At 46.0% G+C, this 25,410-nt stretch overlaps 1 protein-coding gene across 4 annotated transcripts in view; it reads left to right on the top strand.

The window, feature by feature from the left end:
- The window catches only part of rhbdl1 (rhomboid, veinlet-like 1 (Drosophila)), a 333,009-nt gene extending 314,053 nt beyond the window's left edge, over nucleotides 1-18,956 (top strand). For 3 of the 4 annotated variants that reach the window (XM_072481757.1, XM_072481755.1, XM_072481758.1), the window contains 2 exons: nucleotides 3,033-3,093; nucleotides 10,978-12,123. In XM_072481757.1, the coding sequence (XP_072337858.1) occupies nucleotides 3,033-3,093; nucleotides 10,978-11,249 (333 nt within the window). In that variant the 3' untranslated portion in view covers nucleotides 11,250-12,123. Of the gene's footprint in view, nucleotides 1-3,032; nucleotides 3,094-10,977; nucleotides 12,124-18,796 lie in introns of those variants that run through there. The other variant, XM_072481756.1, reaches the window with a different exon arrangement.
- The last annotated feature ends 6,454 nt before the right edge of the window (nucleotides 18,957-25,410 follow it).

Here is a 25,410-nt window from a genome sequence, read left to right as displayed (position 1 = left end):
GCAGACGCTGTTGCGGTCCTGAAAAGACATTACGTGAGGCTGGTGAACTAAGTGTTCGTGCAGCATCGCCTCACCACACGTCATCAACGCCCCGAGGAATCGCTGGAGGAATATCTATGCGACCTGAGGGTACTCGCTCGAAACTGCAACTACAAGGATGTCACGGCCTCGCAGCATGTGGAACTCGTCAGCCGGGACACCTATGTGGCTGGAGTCCGGTCCAACTATGTCAGACAGCGCCTGCTCGAAAAGGGCGCCCTCGACCTAGAAGAGACGGTAAAACTGCCTACACCTCCCTCCCCCCATCGCCGACCCACCGTGATGAAGCTCCAGACGACACGCTCCCGGAGTCAACGAGCCCAACACCCGTGCCCGCAGCGAAGCCGGAGCTGAGGCGATCGCAGAGAACGATCAAGGCGCCGGACAGACTCAATCTGTGAGCCCACTTCACCCCCGCTGGACTTCAATTTTTTAACAGGGGGTGAATGTGGTGAACGTATTGCTGCTACAATTCACCACTGTATTGTATTGTTTTATGTTGATGCCCTTGTGGGCTCCGCCTGTGGCTCCGCCCTCTCGGGGGTGGTATATAAACCTGCAGCCTGTCGGCGGCACTCAGTACAGAGCAGTCGCAGGCAGGCACAGATCTAGCTTTTTAAAACCACTGTTCACTTCTACTAATCGTCTCGTGTGAATTGATGGTCACATCACCCCCCCCCCCCCACCTCCCCCCCCCCCCCCCTTTGCTGACACCTTAATCCTCCTTAAAGAAGTCAATGAACGGCTTCCACCACCAGGCGAACCCATCGACCGACCGCCTCAGGACGAACATGACAGTCTCCGACCTCAGGAATTCCTCCAGGCCGCTCACCCACCTCCCCGCTTTCGGCGGCTCCGAGTCTCGCCCCCGAGCAAAATCCGTCTCCGGGCTGTCAGGGAGGCAAAGGCCAAGACAGCGGCCTCTCTCGTTCCCTGGACACTCGGGTCTTCCGACACCTAGAATATCGCTACCTCTGGACTCAGGGCTACCTTTACCCCCAACCCCTCGGGCATTACGTCCGCAAACCACTGCCAGAACCCATTCAGCTTCGGACATGCCCAAAACACGTGGACATGGTTCGTGGGCCTCCCCATGCACCGCCCACTCCTATCCTCCACCCCCTCAAACAACCTACTCATCCTCGCCGCCATCATATGCTCCCTGTGGACTCCTTTAAACTGAATAGACTGAGCCTTGCACACGACGAGGACGCATTCACCCTCCGCAGAGCCTCCTCTCATGTCCCGGCCTCCACCCCCCCCCCCAGCTCCTCCTCCCACTTCCGTTTAATGTCCCCCACCAGAACCCCCTCCCAACCCATCAGCTCCTTGTAGACCTCAGACACCATCCCCTCCCCTATCCCCCCCCCTCGACTGCATCTTATCTTGCAGGTGCAAGGACGGAAACCCAGGAAAGGACTGCACCTCCCTCCTCATGAAATCCCGGACCTGCAAGTAGCCAAAATCATTCCCCCTGGGCAGCTCATATTCTTCCTCCAGGTCCTCTAATTGTGCAAAGCTGCCCCTTATGAAGGGGCAGCACGGTAGCACAGTGGTTAGCACTGTTGCTTCACAGTGCCAGGGTCCAAGGTTCGATTCCCGGTCTTGGGTCACAGTCTGTGCGGAGTCTGCACGTTCTCCCTGAGCCTGCGTGGGTTTCCTCCGGGCGCTCCGGTTTCCTCCCACAAGTCCCGAAAGACGTGCTGTTAGGTGAATTGGACATTCTGAATTCTCCCTCTGTGTACCCGAACAAGCGCCAGAATGTGGCGACTGGGGGCTTTTCACAGTAACTTCATTGCAGTGTTAATGCAAGCCTGCTTGTGACAATATAGATTATTATTATTTGTGGAGGATCGTGTTCCATCCGAAAGCAACGTCTTGATTTCTGCATTTAATTTCACATGTGGAGGTTGCTGTTGGATTTGCACTTCAATATGAGAATGTTGGCAGAGGGCAGAACTTTCCTTCTCCTCCCCGGTGTGTTCTGCAGCGGTGGAGGGTGGCTCGCCAGGGTGGGGGATCTCCTGGTCCTGCCATTGTCAACAGCGTTCGCACCCCTTGCTGTCCTCTACAGGGGATGTGTGGCATACGCAAGCACATGGCTCTTCAACCAGGAACTCTCACTGACTTGCAGATTTGAAACTGGGGATAAATCAGCCAGTATGAATTAGACTTAGCTCGTGCACAGGATTGAAATAAAGATTGGAAAAGACAAATAGGATTAGGAGAGAGAGAGAGAGATAAAAGAGATGAACAAAAAAGTTTTTAAAACTTTTTTTTTTAAAGTCTTCTACACTAAAAGCCTTCTGAGGAATGGAAAATCCACACTTTAAAATGAAATTTTCAGGACTGGAGAAGTTGTGACCACACCATTTTAAAAACTCACTTACTCCTGAATGCACCATTATCTGGGAACTAGTGGATCAATATCTCAGCGTTATGCCATTGCAGTTGTTTCAATGCCTAGTCTATCAGTGAGGACTGTTGAAACATATTCGATGGAGGAGTGGGGTAACTCTTATAGCAGTTTCTAGATCTCTGAGTTTAACTGCACATATGGGGAATGTTGCTGTCCAATTTATTCCATAATGTTATTGAGCGCTGGAGTCCTCAGTATTTCTCCTGTCGCAAACCCCGCCATAGCTTTCAGGTATCAACGGCACCTCAAAACGGCAGCCACTGGTGTTTGTTACATCATGGAAACACGGACCACCCAAATAATTCTGTCTGATACATAAGCGCTGCAGTGTGTGAAAACGATCTTATTCCACATCTGGCCTTTCATCTCCGTGGCTCTTCACAAAGTGCTTTGCAGCCAGTTCATTAACTTTGAAGTGCAGTCGCGTTTTTTATAGTCGGGTGTGGCAGCCAATATGTGCTGAGGAACACTTAAAGGTGAGTGTGTTACCATTGAGTCAAGACTGAGACATACAGTGTGACAGGAGACTAACAATTGCTGAGTATGTTACAGCATGTTACCAATTGTCTTTCAGAATTGGGCAGGAATGAGGTGTCCTTATAAGCTACTCCGAATGATCTTGGCACTTGTCTGCAGTAAGTACCTTCTTTTTACAGTCTTTCTACCTGTTTGTAATTATTTAATTATTTAATTTATTCCTTCATAGGATATGGGCATCGTTGGCAAGGCCAGCATTTGTTGCCCAGCCCTAATTTCCCTTGCACTTGCCACACCATTTCAGAAGAGCAATTAAGAGTTGCTGTGGCTTTGGAGTCACATGTAGGCCAGACCAGGTAAGGACGACAGATTTCCTTCCCTCAAGGACATTAGTGAACCAGATGGGTGTTTACGATAATTCACAATGGTCACCATTACTGAGTCTAGCTTTTCAGTTCCCGATTATTACTTGAATTAAAATTCTAATGTGCATGATTCAGCGGCCTCATCGCGTGGTGTTGGACGAGGCTGTTTTTCGCCCTCACTGGGCGTGACCCAGATCAACATAATTAAATGAGCCGTATGGCTCATTTAAATATACGCCTGGCAGATTCTCCCGGCGGCCGGAACTCAATGGCCGCACCTGGGAGACCTCGCCAGGGTACCATTTAGGACTGGTCCAGATGAATATGGACCAGCCATAATGGCTCTTGGGGGGGGGCTCCCTAGCTAATGGAGACCCCCAGGTAGTTGGGGCCAGGGCAGTGGGGCACCCTGGCTCTCCCTCTGGCACCCAGGCACCTTGGCACTGCCAGCCGGCATCCTAGAAGTGCCACTCGGGCATATATATAAATTCACTGGTGGTGCATTCACAACTGTCCGTGGTAGAGAATTCCAAAGATTCACAACCCTATTAGTGAAGTCATTTCTCCTTATCTCAGTCCTAAATAATCATCCTCTTCTCCTGAAACTGTGCCTCTCCTTGTACTAGATTCCCCAGCCAGGGGAGACGGTGTCTCAGTATCTATCCTGTGAAGCCCCTTCAGAATCTTCAACGTAGTTAGGCCCCATTTAGAATACTGTGAGCAATTTTGGCCCCCACACCTCAGCAAGAACATACTGGCACTGGAACGGGTCCAGCGGAGATTCTCACGGATGATCCCAGGAATGGTAGGCCTAACATACGATGAACGTCTGAGGATCCTGGGATTATATTCATTGGAGTTTAGGAGGTTGAGGGGAGATCTAATAGAAACTTACAAGATAATGAATGGCTTAGATAGGGTGGATGTAGGGAAGTTGTTTCCATTAGCAGGAGAGACTAGGACCCGGGGGCACAGCCTTAGAATAAAAGGGAGTCACTTTAGAACAGAGATGAGGAGAAATTTCTTCAGCCAGAGAATGGTGGGTCTGTGGAATTCATTGCCACAGAGGGCGGTGGAGGCCGGGACGTTGAGTGTCTTTAAGACAGAAGTTGATGAATTCTTGATTTCTCGAGGAATTAAGGGCTATGGAGAGAGAGCGGGTAAATGGAGTTGAAATCAGCCATGATTGAATGGTGGAGTGGACTCGATGGGCCGAATGGCCTTACTTCCGCTCCTATGTCTTATGGTCTTATGGTTTCAATGAGATCACTTCTCATTATTCTGAACTTCAGAGAATATAGGCCCAGTGTACTCAACCTCTCAGCTCAGGACAACCCCCCCTTATCCTGGGAACCATTCAAGTGAACCTTCAATGTACCGCCTCCAATGCAAATATATCTTTAAATATGGAGAACAAAATGGCACACAGTATTCCAGGCCCCATAAATTAATAGCAAGGCTGGTTATTCTTTATCTCCAGTCCCCTTGAAATAAAGGCCATTTGCTTTCTAATTGCTTGCTGTACCCTCTGACGTTTTGTGTTCCTTGTACGAGTACACCCAAGTTTTTCTGTGCATCAACATCACTGTGCTGCTGTGGCCCCCATTGATGGGTGCCCCTTCGCAGGCCACGTGGCAGTTGGAGCCAGGGCTTTGTTAGGAGTAGCCCCAAATAGTTGTGTTGTTAAAACCTTTAGTCCATACAGTTGTTATTGATCAATAAATCCTTTAATTCATTACTTGCCACATCGAGCCGCCTCGAGCTGTTACACTGGCGACGAGGACAAACCGGATGAGTTGTTGAAAGCACGGGCAGCACGGTTGCACAGTGGTTAGCAGTTGTATTCACAGCTCCAGGGTCTCAGGTTCAATTCCCGGCTTGGGTCCCTGTCTGTGCGGAGTCGGAGACCTTCTCCCCGCGTCTGCGTGAGTTTCCTCCGGGTGCTCCGGTTTCCTCCCACAGTCCAAAGACGTGCGGGTTAGGTGGATTGGCCATGCGGAATTGCCCTTCGTGTCCAAAAAATGTTAAGTGGGGGTTACTGGGTTACGGGGATAGGGTAGATACGTGGGCTTCAGTAGGGTGCTCTTTGTAAGGGCCGGTGCAGACTCGATGGGCCGAATGGCCTCCTTCTGCACTGTAAATTCTATGATGCTATGAAAGCCGGCAGTGCAGAGTTAGAGGGGGAGGAGAGTGATCACTCGAAGTCTGAAAGAAAAAGGTGCAGGCTCTGTTAAAGATGCCAGCGTTTGGAAAAATAGAATCATTCAGCTCTGAATTTGAGTGATGGGGGCAGTACATTGAGAGGTGTGTTGTTTTTTTTCATGGCAAACTAAATAACAATTGAGGCAAAGCAGAAGGTGATATTGTGCACAGTCGGCAGCCTGCTGAGGAGTTTGACATCACCTGAAGCTCCAGACACTTAAACCTTCGACCTGTTGATAAAGTTAGTTAAGGATCACCATAACCCCTGACCTTCCGTTGACGAGGTCCAAATTGCACTCTGCTATCAGTGAGTCAGGGGAAAGAGTCCCCGTCTTCGTGGCCAGATTCCCAAAGCTGGCAGATCACAGCGAGTTCGGCCTGCATTAGAAACTGCTGAAACCAATATTTCACTTTAAAAAAAGCAATGTCGGTGGTCCAAGCGACCGAGTGTGTGGAGGGCAAGGTGTCAGTCAGCTGCAAGGTGAGCAAACTGAGGTCAACCTATTATGGTGGGAAATGGCTGCTCATCGGAAGAGCCCGAGTGCGGACACAGCGGAGCCTGAGAAGATCCATTCAGCACCAGGGTCTGAGGCATGTTTCCGATGTGGGAGAGACCACTCCCAAGAGACGTGTCGGTGCAAGAATTTTATCTGCTTCAGCTGCAAGCAAAAGGGGTCCGATGATAAAACCAACCCCTGTAAATAAGCTGGCGGAGGAACCAAACGATGGATCCGAGGCTTACACACTCAATCAGGTCCAATTCAACAAGGTGCCTCCCATTGAGATTGCCTTAATGGTCAATGGCCATCTCAATGGAGGTCAACACTGGCGCCACAGCCACTGTCATAGATGAAAGAATATTCAAGCATCTCCAGAAGGGACTGCAACCCTCAAGTCTGAGCCAATCTGAGACTACTTTAGCCATGTGCACCGGAGATACATTAGAGACACCGGAGAGACAATCTCTGTGCCTGTATCTGAAAGTAACCAGTCAGCTCAGCTACCACTGTGGTGATTGAAGGACAGAGGCCCAGTCTCATGGGCAAATAACACTGAAATGCCTCTAATTATTTCGTTTCCGAGATTGGAGATTTCAAGAGCTTCTGTGTAAATATTTGGATATTTTCCAGAGAGAGCTGGGTCGGATAAAAGGGGTCTACCTAAACCCCAAGGCTACACCTCGGTTTTTCCGAGCCCAACCAGTGCCAGATACGTTACACCAAGGGGTTACACCGGTATATTCGATGGCCATTTGGTGTTTGACAACCTGCACGATTTTTCAGCACTCTGTGGCGAGCCTGTCACAAGGAATCCCCAAAGTGGTGGAATACTTGGACCATGTCTAAGTTACACATGCTTCTCCCAAAGAGCATGGGGAAAACCTGGAGGAGGTACCCAGGCTGACTTATGTTTAAAACGTGAGAAATGTACCTTTCAATCTGATGAGGTTACATCCCTCGAGTTCAAAGTGGATGCAAAGGGATTGTGTCCCTCGAAGACAAGGTGAAAGCTCCTAAGGGAGTGCCTGCGTCTACGAATGGGACAGAACTGAAGTCCTTCCTAGGAATGGTCAATTACTACGGAAGATTCCTGTCGATCGTAACAACAATTCTGGCCCCTTCACACCAGCTTTTCAAAAAAAACATCAGTGATGGAAGTAGGGAGACTTGCAGAAAGAAGCGTTTGCCCAGGTCAAACAGGCTTCTCTGTCGTCAACATTGCTCATGAACTTTGACCTGAGCAAACCATGAGTGGTCACTTGTGACGCCTCGCCATCTGGAGTTGGAGCAGTTCCATCCCAGAGAATGAGAGATGGGGTGGAGAGACCAACTGCGTTTCTTCAAGGCGAAGAAAAGACTAAATAAGATACTCTCAAATCGACAAAGAAATCCAAGCAGTTATTTACGCGGTGAAGAAATTTCACTAGTGCATCTACAGATGGCACTGCACTATCCCAGGCTATTTTTTGGGAGGATAAGCCAGTGCTGCCTTTTGCCTTGGGCATGGAACAGAGATTGACCTTGCTGTTGGTAGCATACTTTCCATCATAGGCCAGGAACACCGATCTCATATGCTGATGCATTTATAGCCGTCCCTCATTGCCATAGACCATACCGTCACCGCCTGTTCCGCGGGAGATAATATTGCTTTGCATTCTTTGGACACTCTGCCTGTCCCAGCAGCCCACATTAAATTGTGGACAGGTAGAGATCCATTGCTCTTGAAGGTCAAGAAAATGGTGCTAACAGGGTGGCACATTTTCAAGGCAGAGCAAATGAAACCGTATTTTCATTGCAGGGACGAGATAACCTGCGAAGACGGGGTATTATTGCGGGGGACCCGTGTCATCGTACCACCGCCAGGGCGACGGCCAGTGCTCCAGGAGTCACATGATGTCCACCCTGGCCAGAGCAGGATGAAAGCGTTGGCCAGAAGCCATGTCTGGTGGCCTGGCATTACAGAGAAAGTGAGCAAGTGTTTGGGCGGTTTGAGAATTGTCAGACCCAGCAAGCATTGCTGTCACCAGCGAACGTGTACCCTTGGGAGTGGCTGGGCCGGTTTTGGGCATGGCTTCACAGAGATTCTGCCAGGGCCCTTTTTGGGGCACATGTTCCTCATCCCAGTTAATGCCCATTCCAAGTGGCTGGACGTTCAGCTCATGAGATCCACCACAGCTACACCCGCTCTTGACAAACTAAGGCAGATATTCGCGATCCATGGTCTTCCCTAAATGTTGGTATCAGACAATGGAACGACATTCGCGGCTGACGAATTTCAGGCTTTTGTCAAGTCTCGATGCATTTTTTGTGCTACCATCCTGCCTCGAATGGGTTGGTGGAGAGAGCAGTGCAGACATTCAAAGCTTCCATAAAAAAGCGGACTCATAGGCTGTTGGCATTGGCAAATATTTTGGTTGTCTTAAAACACGACATCTCATGTCACCAGCGGGGTCACCTCTGCAGGATTGCTAATGGGTCAGCGCCTATGTACCAGTTTAGATTTGTGTTCCCAAATTTATTAGGGAGGATGGAGGCCAGGCAAGCCTCTTAGAAAGGTCATAAGTCTCAAAAAAGGGACAGATTTGAAGACCTCATTTTGGCAAGGGTTTTGGTGGCGGAGCTGCCCAGGTGTCAGGGAGAGTTGTGGAGAAGGCAGGGTCAGTCTCATATGTGGTCATTGAGTAAAGAACCATGATGACCACTTACGCAAGAGAATCGAGCAAACTCCAGGAGACCAGCTAGTGTGTCCCGCATCAAGCTCCTATGTACCAGACATGTACCCTGAACCAGAGATTTCCTTGCTCTCGGTGGGGCCAAGGCAGGCCACTGGCTTTGGTGACTGAGGCAGAAGAAGGGGCCGGCAAAGGCCTAGCTCCAGAGGTGGTCATCACATCTGCTACATCGAGGGAAACTGTGTGGTCAGCTGACAGAGTTGCGGGGTTCCACAACGATCTGCAAGCCCCAGGGCAGACTGACATTGTCTTTTCCTGCAGTCCCTTCTGTAATAATGCTGTTAGTCTGCCTATATGTTAACTGTTTGTTATTGATTTGTCATAGATGGTCTCAGGCGTTTAGGGGGGGAGGAAGGTGGTGATGTGGCCCCTTTGATGGATGATCCTTCACGGGTCAAGTGGTAGTTAGAGCCGCTGGAGCGTGAATGTGGAACCCGGGGCTGGAGGTTGGCAGTTGAAGCCAAGGCGTTGTTAGGAGTAGACCTATATAGTTGTGCTCTCCAAACCCTCAGTGTATATAGTTGTTTTTGATCAATAAATCATTTAACTCATTACTTGCCACATCGAGTCTCCTCGAGTTATTATACATACCTTTCAAGAAAGTGTTCTGATTTTCTATTCTTATGAGCAAAGTGAATAACTTCACACTTTTCCACATTATATACCACCTGTTTCCTTGTTGTCAACTCACTTAACCTGTCTACATCTCTCTGCACCCTCTTTGTGTCCTCCTCACAGCTTACATTCCCACCTAGCTTTGTTTCAGCAAATTTGGATACATTACTCTGTGACTTTGTCTAAGTGGGGAGATGGTGGCATTGTAGTAGTGGTGATGGACTGAGAATCAGTTCAGAGGCCCAGGCTAAATCTCTGGGGACATGGATTCAAATCACACAATGGCAGTTGGTGGAATTTGAATTCAATTAATAAAAAAGTTGGAATTAAAAATTAGTCTCAGTAATGACTTTGGTGACTATGAGAACCATTGATTGTAAAAACCCATCTGGTTCACTCAGGGAAGGAAATCTGCCGTCCTTACCCGATCTGGCCTACACGTGACGCCCGACAAACAGCAATGTTATTGACTCTTAACCGTTCTCTGAATGGCCTAGCAAGCCACGCAATTCAAGAGCAATTAGGGATGGGCAATAAATGCCCACAACCCATGAAAGAATAAAGAAAGAAACTCATTAATATAGATTGTAAATCAATGAGACCCCAGCCAGCATTGATCCTTGCGGCACTCTGCTAGTCAGAGTCTGCTGACTTGCAAATGTCTAATTTATCCGTGCACCCTGCTACCTGGCCATTAACTAATCCTCTATCCACAATATATCACTCCATGAACCCTTACCTTGCATACTAACCTTTGGTTTGGCATCTTAATGCTTTGGAAATCCAAGTATGCTACATCAACGGTTCCCCTTATCTTCCCTACTGGTTACATCATTGGAAAACTGTTATCAAATTTGTCTAATAGCGCAGCTTGGCGGTCTATGGGTGTCGAATGAGCCCCCCCCCCCCCCGCCATCACCAGTTCAGCCAGCTTATTCTGGGCCCATGTAAGATAGGTCTGGGTATGGGAGAACTAAGTTGTTCCTGTGGAGCCCAGACAGGACTCCTGAAAGTGAAAAAATGAACTAAAACCTACCTTCTGGACTCCTCTTTGGTTCGGCCACCAGCAGAAGCTGTGCAATGTGTGCGTGATGCACGCTCCGCACAGTTAAGTCCTAAAGTAGCAGACAAGATCCCACGTCCATCGCCACGAAAAAGCCTATAGCCTGACTCTGGAAGCAGCCCCAATCATCCAGCAGTACATCCTTGGGAATGAAGATTGGCCACGCCATCGACTGAATAGGGAAGTAATCGTAGCCTGCTACGTTCGGTATACTCCCACCATGTTTCAGCTAAGCGCGATGCCTCAAAATCCCCCCCAGCTTCATGTGAACATCCCCCGATCCAGACGTGGGATGGCAAAGAAAAACTGACATCTCATTCATTCCCACTGCACAGAGCCTCAACTAACCAGAGGTTATCGCCAACCAATCCAGATTGCCTCCTGTCCAATCGAGTTAAAATAGGAGAGTGCTAAAGGTCTTCAGATTCACATGGAAAGGACTGGATTCACATCATTCATGATTCATTTGGAAAATTTATATAGGTAGTAAAGCACGGGGTTGTAGTTTGGATTGTCTTTTTTTCCCTTTTGTGAATTTTTAAACTCCTGTTCTTCCTTTTGGCAGTGAGCTCTGAGGTTGGCCGTGCTGTGTGGCTACGTTTCTCTCCTCCACTTCCTTCTTCCGGCCCCCAGCCCAGCTTCATGGCACACCTGGCTGGTGCAGTGGTGGGCATCAGTATGGGACTCATCATCTTGCGCAGCTACGAGGAAAATCTGCACCAGCAGTGTGCCTGGTGGGTCATGGTTTTATCATACGCCATCTTTGTCGTGTTCGCAATTTTCTGGAACATTTTTGCCTATGATCTCCTAGGTGTGCAGATCCCACCTCCGCCGTAGGCAGCCAGACCTCGGCTTTGCAACCTGTCCCAACCGAGAGGTTTACATGGCTGTCGAACCACTTTGTGGCTGAAGAAACGTGAGGTGGACCTTTAATGAACAACTGTTAAAACTGACCTTTTGACTACCGATTTTTATCATCATTGTGATTGGCAGGATTTATATCTCAACAACTAGACGATGCGTAAACACCGCAGAAGCGATAGACATCACTTGCAAATTATGGGATTTTGAGAATGTAGATGGATGAAAGAATTTTATTTTGGTGAACCAGGTGTTGTGGAAATCTAACACTGTGCTAATAAATCTCCAAGCCAAACCGCTGACACATCTGTATAAGTGGTGCTTCTGTTTAATCTGAGGTGGAGGGGCACATTCATTTCCTGTGGGAATGCACCCGACTTGCATAAGCCCAGATAATTTAAGTGTAGGTTGGAACAAGCCAACTCTTAGGAATCAAGTGTGCACGGGAATACAGCCGGTGTGTTAGCAGCTAAACCAATTTACAGGTTACAAAGCACCCAGCACTGGTAAGCTTCCTGCTGCTCGTCTATCTAGGACCATCCTTATCTGGTATGATGGTCTAAACAGGAATAGGTTAGAAAGCCCAAATTTAAACACACACAAAATTCATTTTACTCGTTCTCCATTTTCTCAAGAACCTCACTGTATTTTGTGTACATGTCATCAAATGGGATGTGAAGATATATTGAAAAAAAATTAAGTGACAAAAATTATATTGTGAACAATGACCTCCATCATCCTTCCTTTGACCTGTAAAGTCTGGTTAAACTGGTTAAGTCTGATGTGTTAAATTTCATACAGATGTTTTCAAGCTAAAATGTCTCAATAAATATTGACCTTAATCATGAAAGACTTTTGTACATGTTTGAAATAAGATCTAGATTCATCAGTGCTGCATGAAGAGGTAGCTGTGGAAGCAATGGTACCAGGAATTAAGATTACCATTGTTGGATATTTTTCTCGATACCTACATCATTAATGATCATAATTCCATAACAGTGGAATTAACAATTGTTCTAAATTTCTATTGTAATTGCATACAAAATTGAATGTAAGGGAGGTTCCACAAGACTCTGGATAAGCGAGCTCAGTACTTGTTACTCTAACTGGAGACACATCTAAATTGGCATTCTACACACTCATGAGTTTTGCAACAATAACTAATAAAATGGAATCAATTATGATTGCCTCAGCAAAAGTAATTTGGTAACAGCCAATATGGTTTCAAAAAGTGCAAGATTCTGCCTAAATCAACCTACTTGACTATTTTGAGAAAACAGTGTCTTAGATGGACAGTGGGAAACCGCATCGTGCGATGCACTTAAATTTCGGGGGAAAAAACTTTCAGTTTCTTTTGAACAACTAGTGCATGAAGTAAATTAGTGGGATTTTCACAGTGCAACTTGTTTGAGGTGTGCCAAGGAGATTCTAATTGGAGAGACCAGGGGTGGTGGGGGTACACTTACCTTTCTCAAGATATACAATGGTGATTTAGATTCAGGATTCATATGCAAACTGGCCAAATTTGCAGATGATGCTAAACTTGGAGGAGGGGAAGTACCCAGGGACATTAAAAAAACGGTTTGATGGAAGCTGCAAATCAGCAGAACTGTGACAAATGAAATTTAATACAAATAAGCACAGGCAAAATAAGATGAGCCATATTAAGCAGTAAGCTTAACATCATGTTTGGACCCCTTTCACTTTTAGCTATATCTAAATTTTACTGCCTACTCAAAGAATATACAAGTAATGTAAAATTTAGATATAGTTAAACGTGAAAGGAGTCCAGATAAATCGTTAAACCTATTGTTTACCATGGTCCATCATATTTACTGGCACAATGATGCCAAGGTTAAGGTGAATAGGTAATTGGCCAGAACCTTTAACTAATGGGATAATAAATGATATCTAATATAGTTCACACTCCTGGTTTGATGCGCACAATGCCCTCGGGTGTTCAGCGCTACACCATTGATTGCAAACAGCATGTTAAGGAGTTGCTGGCTGCCTCTACACCGGTGCTTTTTCGAAAAAAGCTTACAGCCACTGAGCTTTAAATTCCCTTACTTAATTTGACCATTGAAGACTGAAAACAAATAGCAGGACAAATAAATTAAGTGTGGTCCTACCTTGGGATAATGGCCACCCAACAGTAAAATTGCACCATCTCCAGTTCTGAGCACTTATTTCAAACAGTCTTGTATCAGTTGATGCTCCCTCATTTGCTCACATTTGACTAAATGTAGAGCTTTGGTGCTCAGCCTGGCAGCACTGGGATAGGCAGAGCTGAATATACCCACAGACGTTGGCAACCCGATGCCCGCACATTTCGGAGGTTCGCCGCGGCCGACTCTTGTGGGAAGCGATCAATTAACAGGACGACTCCGCATTCGCCAACTAATTAGGGACACTGGGTGGCACACAGACGGAGGAGGGTCAATGGAAGGACTGAAGGGGTGGCTGGCCAGTAGGCCCACTGAGAAAGGGGACTGCTGCCTAGACAGAGAGCGAGAGGGCACAAGGACCAGAATAACCTCAGTGTGCAGGGGGAACAGTTCCAAATGCCTGTGGACGTGCTGCTTATAGTCTTTCTGTTCGCTTTTACTTAACTCTGATAGGTCAGATGCTGATGCTCCAAACTGCCAACATGAAGCCACCTTTGATTCATTCCCAGCTTCCTGACACAGCGGGAGGCCCATGCAGCATTGAGACAATTTCAATGCATTGCCAGCATAGGGACTAATTGTCATATTCAGTACCTTACTTGGCTCCTGCCACTGCCATTACCATCGGGAGCCTAACTCTAGGAAAGGCTTGTGGAGATGGGACCATGCCCAGGGAGCTTGACCAATATGTTGTGTTCCAAATTTCCACGCTCCCCTGCTTCCACTAGGCTGGTTGTAAAAGTATGGCTGCAGAATGCAAAAGGCATGAGGGAGGTTCCAGGAGCTAGTTCTCATGTCTCAGGTCATAGTTTAGAGTCGTAGATGTTTACAGCATGGAAACAGGCCCTTCAGCCCAGCTTTTCCATGCCGCCCAATTTCTATCACTAAGCTAGTCCCACTAGCCCGCATTTGGCCCATATCCCTCTGTACCCACCCTGCCCATGTAACTGTCTAACTGTCTTTTAAAGGAAAAAATTGTACCCGCCTCTACCACTGCCTCTGGCAGCCCATTCCAGATGCTCACCACTCTCTGTGAAGAAATTTCTCACCTTAATCCTATGCTCTCTAGTTCTAGACTCCTCTACCTTTTGGAAAAGATGTTGACTATCTACCTTATCTATGCCCCTCATTATTTTACAGACCTCTATAAGCCTCCTACGCTCCAAGGAAAAACGTCCCAGCCTATCCAGCCTCTCCTTATAACTCAGACCATCAAGTCCTGGTAGCATCCTCGTAAATCTCTTCTGCACTCTTTTTAGTTTAACAATATCCTTCCTATAATAGGATGACCAGAACTGAACACAGTATTCCATGTGTGGTTTTATTAATGTCTTGTACAGCTTCAACAAGACATCCCAACTCCTGTATTCAATATTCTGACCGATAAAGCCAAGCATGCTGAATGCCTTCTTCACCACCCTGTTCAGCTGCGACTGCACCTTCAAGGAGCTATGAACCTGTACCTCTAGATCTCTTTGTTTAGCAGTCAGCAATGATTCCCTGCCCTCCTATATGTTTCGGAGACTTGGACAACCTAGAGCAGGAATCTCAAAGCACTGGAAAAGTACTGCCAGCAAGATCTCCAAATCTGAAAGGTGGTCCACCAGCATCCTCTCTCAAGCCAACATGACCAGCATCGAGGCGCTAATCACTCAAGACTAGCTCCATTAGGCACGACATGTCGTTTGTGTGGCCTGACACCAGATTACTAAACATACATAGAAAATGTAAGCAGGAGGCTGTTTTATTACCTGTGTGGTAGGTAACATGTGCTACTCAATCCTTGGTTAATGATGAGGTCTTCTGAATCTCGTCCAGTAGTAACAAAAGGTTTATTGAGTAACTATAACAATAATTGCATGAATTTTTTACTTTAACTTTGATACTAGTGATAAGGTTAATAAGATCTAACTACAGTAACTATACGTAACTCCACTAGCCATCTGAACTAATCTGATACTGCCCTGGTCACAGTGCACCCAAGAGGGAGACCCAATGTGGTTTCTTTTATACCCCTGTTGGTCCGGACCCTCTAGTGATCATCTGGTGCTACTGATTACACATTAACCCCTTATGTACATGCACATACAGACATCACAAGAGGCCATTCGGCCCTTCGAGCCTGCTCAGCCATCCATTACGATCATGGCTGACAGTCAAATTTAATACTCTGATCCCACTTTTCCCCCCATATCCCTTGATCCCTTTAGCTCCAAGAGCTATGTCTAATTCCTTCTTGAAATCACACAACATTTTGGCCTCAACTACTTTCTGTTGTAGTGAATTTCACAGATTCACCACTCTCTGGGTGAAGAAAATTCTCCTCACCTCAGTCCTAAAAGGTTTACCCCTTATCCTCAAACTATGACCTCTAGTTCTGGACTCCCCCACCATCGGGAAATTTTTTCCAATTTACCCTGCCTAATTGTTAGAATTTTATAAGTTTCTATGAGATCCCCTCTCACTCTTCTAAACTCCAATTAATATAATCCTAAACAATTTAGTCTCTCCTCATATGACAGTCCAGCCATCCCATAAATCAGCCTGATAAACCTTCGCTGCACTCCCTCCCTAGCAAGAATATCGTTCTTCAGATAAGGACACCAAAACGGCACACAATACCCTATACAATTGCAGTAAAACATCCCTATTCCGAGACTCAAATCATCTCGCTCTGAAGGCCAACAAACCATTTGTCTTCTTCACTGCCTGCTGTACCTGCGCGCTTACTTTCAGTGACTGATGCATGAGGACACCAAGGTCTCGCTGAGTATCCACCTCTCTCAATTTACATCCATTCAAATAATAATCTGCCTTCCTACTTTTGCTACCAAAGTGGATATCCTCACATATATCCACATTATTATGCATCAGCCATGCATATGCCCACTCACTCAGCCTGTCCAAATCCTGCTGAAACATCTCTACATCCTCCTCACAGCTCACCCTCCCACTCAACTTTGTATCATCTGCAAATTTGGAGATAATACATTTAGTTCCCTTGCCCAAATCCTCGCACAGATCCTTGCGGTACCCCACTATTCCAACTCTTTGCTTCCTGTCTCCTAACCAACTTTCAATCCATCTCAAGACACTACCCGCAATCCCATACGCTTTAACTTTACATAGTAATCTGCTATATCAGACCTTGTCAAAAGCCTTCTGAAAGTCCAAATAAACCACATCCACCGGTTCTCCCTGGTCAACTCAGTAGTTACATATTCAAAGAATTCCAGTTGATTTGTCAAGCATATTTCCCTTTTGTAAATCCATGCTGACTTTGTCTGATTACACCTCTGCTTTCCAAATGCTGTGCTATGAAATCCTTGATAATGGACTCTAGCAACTTTCTTACTACCGATGTTATGCTTACTGGTCTATAAGATCATGAGACATAGGAGCAGAATTAGGCCATTTGGCCCATCGAGTCTGCTCCACCATTCCATCATGTTTCTCATCCCCATTCTCCTGCCTTCTCCCCATAATCCCTGATCCACTTATTAACAAAGAGTTTCACAGATTCACCACTCTCTGGCTGAAGAATTTCCTCTTCATCTCTGTTTTAAAGGATCATCCCTTCAGTCTGAGGCTGTAGCCTTGGGTTCTAGTTTTTCCTACTCGTGGAAACATCCTCTCCACGTCCACTCTATCCAAACCTCTCAGTATCCTGTAAGTTTCAATAAGATCCCCCCTCATCGTTCCAAACTCCAACGAGTACAGACCCAGAGTCCGCAAACACTCCTCATAGGACAAGCTCTTCATTCCAAGGATCTACTTGTGAACCTCCTCTGGACCCTTTCCAAGGCCAGAACATCCTTCCTTAGATACGGGGTCCAAAACTGCTCACAATATTCCAAATTGGCTCTGACCAGAGCCGTATACAGCCTCAGAAATACATCCCTGCTCTTGTATTCTAGCCCTCTTACATGAATGCTAACATTGCATTTGCCTTCCTAACTGCTGACTGAACTTGCACATTAACCTTCAGAGAATCTTGAACTCGGATTCCTAAGTCACTTTGTGCTTCTGATTTCCCAAGCCTTCTCCCATTTAGAAAATAGTCTATGCCTCCATTCTTCTTACCAAAGTGCATAATCTTACACCTTTCCACATTGTATTGCATCTGCCATTTCTTTGCCCACTCTCCTAGCCTATCCAAGTCCTTCTGCAGCCCACCTGCTTCCTCAGTACTACCTGTCCCTCTGCATATCTTTGTATCATCTGCAAACTTAGCAACAGAGCCCTCAGTTCCTTCTTCCAGATCATTAATGTACATTGTTAAAAGTTGTGGTCCCAACACCGACCCGGAGGCACACCACTAGTCACGGGCGGCCATCCTGAAAAAGATCCCTTTATCCCCACTCTCTGCCTTCTGCCAGTCAGCCAATCCTCTATCCATGTCAGTATCTTACCCTTAACCCCATGGGCTCTTAACTTATTTAACAGCCTCCTATACAGCACCTTGTCAAAGACCTTCTGGAAATCTAAATAGATCATGTCCACTGGTTCATATAGTTCCTGTTTTCCCTCTACCTCCCTCTTTGATTAGTGGGCTTGTGTTAGCTACCCTCCAATCTGTAGGCACCATTCCGGAGTCCAAAGAATTTTGGAAAATGACCACCAATGGATCAACTATTTCTACGGCCACTTCTTTAAGTAGTCTGGGATGTAGATTATCCGGCCCTGGAGATTTATCCGCCTTCAATCCCATTAATTTCTCCAAAACCATTTCTCTACTAATACTAATTTCCTTCAGCTCCTCACTAAAAGTTGAGTTTCTCAGAACTTCCGGTACATTATTTATGTCTTCCTTTGTGAAGACAGAAGCAAAGAATGAATTTAGTTCCTCAGCCATTTCTTTGTTCATTTCTGACTGAAAACATTCGTTTTTGTCAATATTTTTCTCTTTACATACCTGTTGAACATTTTAGTTAGTTGGTATGGTCCATGCTAGCTTATTTTCATATTGTATTTTCCCCTTCTTAAGCAATCCCTTGGTGTGCCTTTGCTGAATTTTAAACAGTTCCCCATCTTCAGGTCTATTGCTTTTTCTTGCTAATTTTAATGCTTTGAATCTAATACTATCTGTAATGTCCCTTGTAAGCCATGGTTTGGCCACAGTTCTTTCTACTTGCGCCGAATAGGAATAAACAACTTTTGGAGTTCACCTGTTCGTTCTTTGAATGCCTGCCATTGCCTGTCCGCTGTCCTTCCTTTCAGTAATGTTGCCCAGTCCATCATAGCCAGCTCATGCCTGATACCATCACAATTACCTTTACTGAGGTTCACGAAGCAACTGTTTTATTTGGAACTTGGTCACGGCTGGAGCACAAATTGAACTTTCTTGTTTTTCAGTCCAGTGATCGAAGAACCCAAATGTCTGTCATTCTTGTTCATTTAACAACCACAAAGTACGGCAGTGAATGAACACTTGGAATTTTTCAAAGGTACCTGCTAAGGTAAAACGTTAACTCTTCAGATTTCCTGCTGAGGTTACAATATTCAAAAGGATAGATAACAGCATGTAACGTGTGACAAATTAAAAGAATGTCAAATTGCAAAGCAGTATTTCTTATGTCTCGGCAATTATCATATCAGTTGCCTTTATTCAAATCAAAAGCAATGATGTTCATTCAAGTGGATATATTTATCGATCTGTGGAACATTTATCTGCTTGCGGTGAGCATTGAACCAAATAGCTTTCCAGGCATGAATCAAAAACAACTTATTTCACTATTTGTGTACTGACTTAAGGGGGTTGGTTTAGCTCAGTGGGCTGGACAGCTGGTTCGTGATGCAGAGCGCAGCCAGCAAAGCGGGTTCAATTCCCTTACCGGCTGGGGTTATTCATGAAGGCCCTGCCTTCTCAACTTTGCCCCTTGCCTGAGGTGTGGTGACCCTCAGGTTAAACCACCACCAATCAGCTCTCCCTCTCTCAAAGGGGAAAGCAGCCGTACGTCCTCTGGGACTGTGGCGACTTTCATTTAACTGATTTCTCACAAACCTCTTTCCAAATTCTTTCACTGAAAATGTCCAGACCTCCCCAACTTCCACACAACAGCAACCAGCCCCTGCCCCTGGAACAGCATTCCTTTCCGTTCACTCTGTTGAATTTCATGGGCGATCTGTCCGTTTGCATGTCCAGTGTGTTGTGCCCGTTTAAACTCTGTTCTCTCTCCACAGATGCTGTCTGACCTGCTAAGTATTTCTAGCATTTTCTGTTTTTATTTCCAGCGTCTGCCATATTTTGCTCTTGTGCAAAGTGTGTTCTGTATCACACTTCAAAGTAAAGCATCTCAAGAGGTAAAATGACAAAATTAGTTTGCCCTCTACAGATAAACTGCGGAGAAATTCTCCCAAGTCAAAGTTACCACTTACTGACCCTTGAATGAGAATGTGCTTAACTTCTAATTACCTTAGTCAATGCATTGAGAAGAAAAAAGATCCAGTCCGACCTGTAATTAACCCAACATTGATTTCACCAGTGCAAAGCAATTACATATACTTCATACAGTTTCACAGAAGGATAGCACAGGTTGTATTATGTGACGTAATGTTCCTTCTGTGAAGTGATAGAATCATAGATTAGTATAGCACAGACGGAGGCCATTCAGCTCATTGGGTCTGTATGGGTGTGTCTGATTATTTCGGTCAGTCCCACTCCCTCACTCTTTCAACAATGCTTGCAATTTTTAACCTTTAAGTATTTATACCATTCCAAATCGAGCCTTTCTGGTGCAATGTCTTTGTTGAACTGAATATAAAGTAGCAGCCCCCAGGCATTCCCTCACGGCAGAGGGCACATTACTATGGCAAGCCAGGTAAGACAGTTAGTAATGATTGTATTTTGAAACCCAAACATCCCCTTTTTCATAATGGACAACAGACAACATTGCATGCACTACCATGTGTAACTGTGAGTTACCCAAGTTACCCACTAGACCACAACTGTTCGCATGCATTAACAAACTGTTCGCATCAGTCTCTAGACAGATATTTCACAACAGTTGTAAATCATGCAGGTATCGCTTCTCAGCCTTTTGGCTCAGATCAAACCCAAGATGAGGTGTAATGTCTTTTCTTATCAAATTAGATCCTGTACGTCTCTCTTGTGGAGACCGTGATTAGCTCCAATTTGAATTTGAATTGTTTTTTGGAGCAAGCAATGAGATGGATTAAGGTCTTGCTCTGCCCACTCTGCCCAATGGCTTTGTAAGAATAATAGGATAAAAATAAATATAAAACATTTTTTAAAGAGTGAAATCACGTCGGCCTCATAATGATACACATGTGTGTTGTCATTGGCTGTTTGTCTGGATGCTGTTCCTTCTCTGGGGTGTGTCCTTCCCGTGGTACTTATTGCCGTGTTAATGTTGCTGTGTCATTTCTATTGCTGGATAATGGTAGATCTCTGGGAGTGATGGTTAATCTGTACTCTGTGCAGCTGGTGGGATCCCAGCTTCCTGATTGGCTGTTCACAGGCTGTTTACAGTGAAGGAAGAGCATTTCTAACTGTTCACAGATGCCTGCGGTTGTGCTGGTATATTTAGTCCTTCACTTCCACCATGTATGTATGTCCCAGGTTGCCAGGTGGACTGACTCCTGTCTTCAGGTGATGTCCCGGAGGACTGGAGAATAGCCAATGTTGTTCCTTTGTTTAAGAAAGGTAGCAAGGATAATCCAGGGAACTACAGACCTGTATGCCTTACGTTAGTGGTAGGGAAATTACTGGAGAGAATTCTTCGAGACAGGATCTACTCCCATTTGGAAACAACTGGATGTATTAGCGAGAGACAGCACGGTTTTGTGAAGGGGAGGTCGTATCTCACTAACTTGATGGAGTTTTCGAGGAAATCACAAATGTGGTTGATGCAGGTAGGGGAGTGGATGGTGTCTATATGGACTTCAGTAAGGCCTTTGACAAGGTCCCTCATGGCAGACTGGTACAAAAGATGAAGTCACAAGGGATCAGAGGTGAGCTGGCAAGATGGATACAGAACTGGCTAGGTCATAAAAGGCAGAGAGTAGCAATGGAAGGGTGCTTTTCTGATTGGAGGGCTGTGACTTTGGTCTGCAGGGATCAGTGCTGGGACCTTTGCTGTTCGTAGTATATATAAATGATTTGGAGGAAAATATAACTGGTCTGATTAGTAAGTTTGCAGACGACACAAAGGTTGGTGGAATTGCAGGTAGCGATGAGGACTGTCAGAGCATACAGCAGGATTTAGATCATTTGGAGACTTGGCCGGAGAGATGGCAGGTGGAGTTTAATCCGGACAAATGTGAGGTAATGCATTTTGGAAGGTCTAATGCAGGTAGGGAATATAGAGTGAATGGTAGAACCCTCAAAAGTATTGAAAGTCAGAGAGATCTAGGTGTACAGGTCCACAGGTCACTGAAAGGGGCAACACAGGTGGAGAAGGTAGTCAAGAAGACATACGGCATGCTTGCCTTCATTGGCCGGGGCATTGAGTATAAGAATTGGCAAGTCATGTTGCAGCTGTATAGAACCTTAGTTAGGCCACACTTGGAGTATATGTTCAATTCTGGTCGCCACATTACCAGAAGGATGTGGAGGCTTTAGAGAGGGTGCAGAAGAGATTTACCAGGCTGTTGCCTGGTATGGAGGGCTTTAGCTATGAGGAGCGGTTGATAAACTCGGTTTGTTCTCACTGGAACGACGGAGGTTGAGGGGCGACCTGATAGAGGTCTAATAAAATTATGAGGGGCATAGACAGAGTGGATAGTCAGAGGCTTTTCCCCAGGGTAGAGGGGTCAATTAGTGGGGGGCATAGGTTTAAGGTGCGAGGGGCAAGATTTAGAGATGTACGAGGCAAGTTTTTTTTTTACACAGACGGTAGTGGGTGCCTGGAACTCGCTGCCGGAGGAGGTGGTGGAAGCAGGGACGATAGTGACGTTTAAGGGGCATCGTGACAAATATAGGAATAGGATGGGAATAGAGGGATACGGACCCAGGAAGTGTAGAAGATTTTAATTTAGACGGGCAGCATGGTCGGCACGGGCTTGGAGGGCCGAAGGGCCTGTTCCTGTGCTGTTCTTTGTTCTTTGTACCATACTGCGAATCCAGTCTGTAGGTGTTTCTTGATTACTCCTTTCCTTCGCAGCTCTTCCATCTTGTTTTTTTAGGTTTGACTTGAAGGCAGCTGGAACTCTTCTTGGCAGCTGCTGAGTTGATCTCATCTCCTTTTAGATGATATTCTCCAGGTAGACATACAACCCTGCGAACACGTCTTTGTACTGCTCTAGGATCTGTTCAGCAGTCAATGGTTTGTGTGCTGCGACACGTTGTAAATCGCTCTTTGCACATTTATGGTTCCCAGTCCAAGCTTTCGACTTGCTCCGGTGCAGATGAGTGGCTGTTGCTTGTCATCAATGATCTGGATCTCCACATCTTCATTCTTGCCATTGCATTGGGCTCTCAAGATTAATTTGTCCCCATGGTATGTAAGTAAGCGTAAAGTCACCACAATCCCAGATGACACTAGGCTACTTTCCCCCTTGAGGGGGAGAGCTAACTGGTGGTGATTTAACCTGAAGATCACCACACCTCAGGCGAGGAGCAAAGTTGAGAAGGCGGGGCCTTCATGAATAACCTCAGCCGGTACGGGGATTGAACCCGCGCTGCTGGCCTCGCTCTGCATCACAAACCAGCTGTCCAGCCAACTGAGCGAAAGCGGCCTCGGTATGAACATTGTTCTATCACCTCTTTTGAGCTTCATTCTTGGATTGCCACATTGAGCCACTTCGCACAGGTCTGTGAAGGCCGTGATGTTGCATGCTGCACCAGTGTCTATCTGGCATCTCTTGTTCACTTGATACTCTCCCTCTGCAGTCGTCATTCCAACAGTCACAAAATATTTATCACCCATAGACTTGGCGGCACCAACCTACTGTACGGTGTATAATCTTTCATCAAACTGATGAAATTCGGATTCTTGCCGTTAACATACTGCTGTCCCCGCGCTGGGCGATACCTCTTTTCCTTTGTACGCTGTCCTCTGCAGTATCTGCATCCTGCTCGTTGTAATTGTTCTGCTCGGTCAGCCTGGAATGTCTCTCAGCGCAACGTCTCGCCTGCTGTGTTCTGCCACACGTTCTCTGGCTGACATTTTTCAACCTCGGAGTATCAGTTTCAATTGTGACAAGGCTGGTAGAACTGCTCTGAACTGGAAGAAAACACTATCTTAGGTTTAAGATAGTGGAGGGGGAGTTTTCGTTGGAAAATAAAACGTTGCTCAATTTGCTATCAATTTCAATCTGACACAGTAAGGTCACTGTATGGGGGAGAATTTCATGCTCCGCTACCCCACTTTGAACTATTGAATATCCTTTTTAAAATTATCTTAGCATAAAGATTTCCATGTTCTACATCTTGGTTTACAAAAGATTCCTGGTAAATTAAAACAAAATAATTTCAGTTAGTTTCGAACAGAAATAAATCTCACTGTGCAAATTACTGAGAAACTCAAAACACTCAGGTCAACTGGAAAGCACAAGGAATTTATCCAGGTGATGCTGCTAAGCTATCACGGCCATTAATATTTTTCAATTTAGGTGCAAGTGCTGTGAAGAAAGCCTTTAATGCAAGACAATGGTGACCATCATTGATTCTAATGGATACGCTACTCAAGAGTCCAATGCTGGTTGCAGGACCCGGATCAAATTTACATAGATTTACATAGAACATACAGTGCAGAAGGAGGCCATTCGGCCCATCGAGTCTGCACCGACCCACATTAATCCCTCACTTCCACCTTATCCCCGCAACCCAATAACCCCTCCCAACCCTTATGGACACTACGGGTAATTTAGCATGGCCAATCCACCTAACCTGCACGTCTTTGGACTGTGGGAGGAAACCGGAGCACCCGGAGGAAACCCACGCGGACACGGGGAGAACGTGCAAACTCCGCACAGACAGTGACCCAGCAGGGAATCGAACCTGGGACCCTGGCGCTGTGAAGCCACAGTGCTAATCACTTGTGCTACCGTGCTACCGTGCAGAGCTTGTCTGCTAACTAGTTCCATGATTTTGGTAATGTTCTGAGCAGTGAGCTGGATGTCTGCAATCCGCCAATGGAGACCGAGGCCTAACATGCGCCAGCTCCAGGCCTCGAACCTCAGGTGTGATTCGGGGCGTCACAATTTTCTGCCGGTCCCTGAACGGTAACGGAATTTGTTGGCCGTTGTTTCAGAATCTGGCCCGTTGTGTCTGCAGCAGCTCCCTAAATGAGCACCATGACATGGCGCCATTGCCATGCTTTTCCACGGCAACCCTGGCACATTGTTTCTATTCAAATAATCATCTAATGCGCTCTTGGAATGCTGAGATTGAACCTGACTCCACCACACTCCAGACCCGAACCATTCACTGTGTGAAAATCTTTTGACTCACATCATAATTTATTTTCTTTGCAAATTACTTTGCCCTCTTGATCCTTTTATGGGCAGGAATAGTTTCTCCCGGTCTACTCTGTCCAGCCCCCTCGAGATTTTGAACATCTCTATTAAATCTCCTTTTGGCCTTCTTCTCTCGGAGAACAGTCCTAACCTCTCCAATCTATCCGCATAACTGAAGTTTCTCATCCCTGGAACCATTCTTGTGGAGCTCTTCTGCACCGTCTCCAATGTGTTCACATCCTTCCTATAGTGTGGGGCCCAGATCTGTACACAATATTCCAGCTGAGGTCTAACTGGTGTACAAGTTTAGCATAACCTCCTTGCTGTTGTACTATGTGTCCCTATAAAGCCTAGAATACATTTGCTTTATTAACTGCTCTCCATCTGCCCAGCCACCTTCAATGGCCTACGCGCATATACACCCAGGAACCTGTGCTCCTTTAAGAATTTTACCACTTTTTGTAGTCTTTCCATGTTCATCCTATCAAAATGCATCACTTTACACTTCTTTCTGTTTCTTGTAACCTGTTGAAATAACTCCAGTTCTG

Source organism: Scyliorhinus torazame, chromosome 17 (genome assembly GCF_047496885.1).
Source record: "Scyliorhinus torazame isolate Kashiwa2021f chromosome 17, sScyTor2.1, whole genome shotgun sequence".
NCBI classification, from domain to species: Eukaryota; Metazoa; Chordata; class Chondrichthyes; order Carcharhiniformes; family Scyliorhinidae; genus Scyliorhinus; species Scyliorhinus torazame.
The sequence above is the reverse complement of the archived record's forward strand: the minus strand, read 5'-3'. Positions and strand labels throughout refer to the sequence as shown.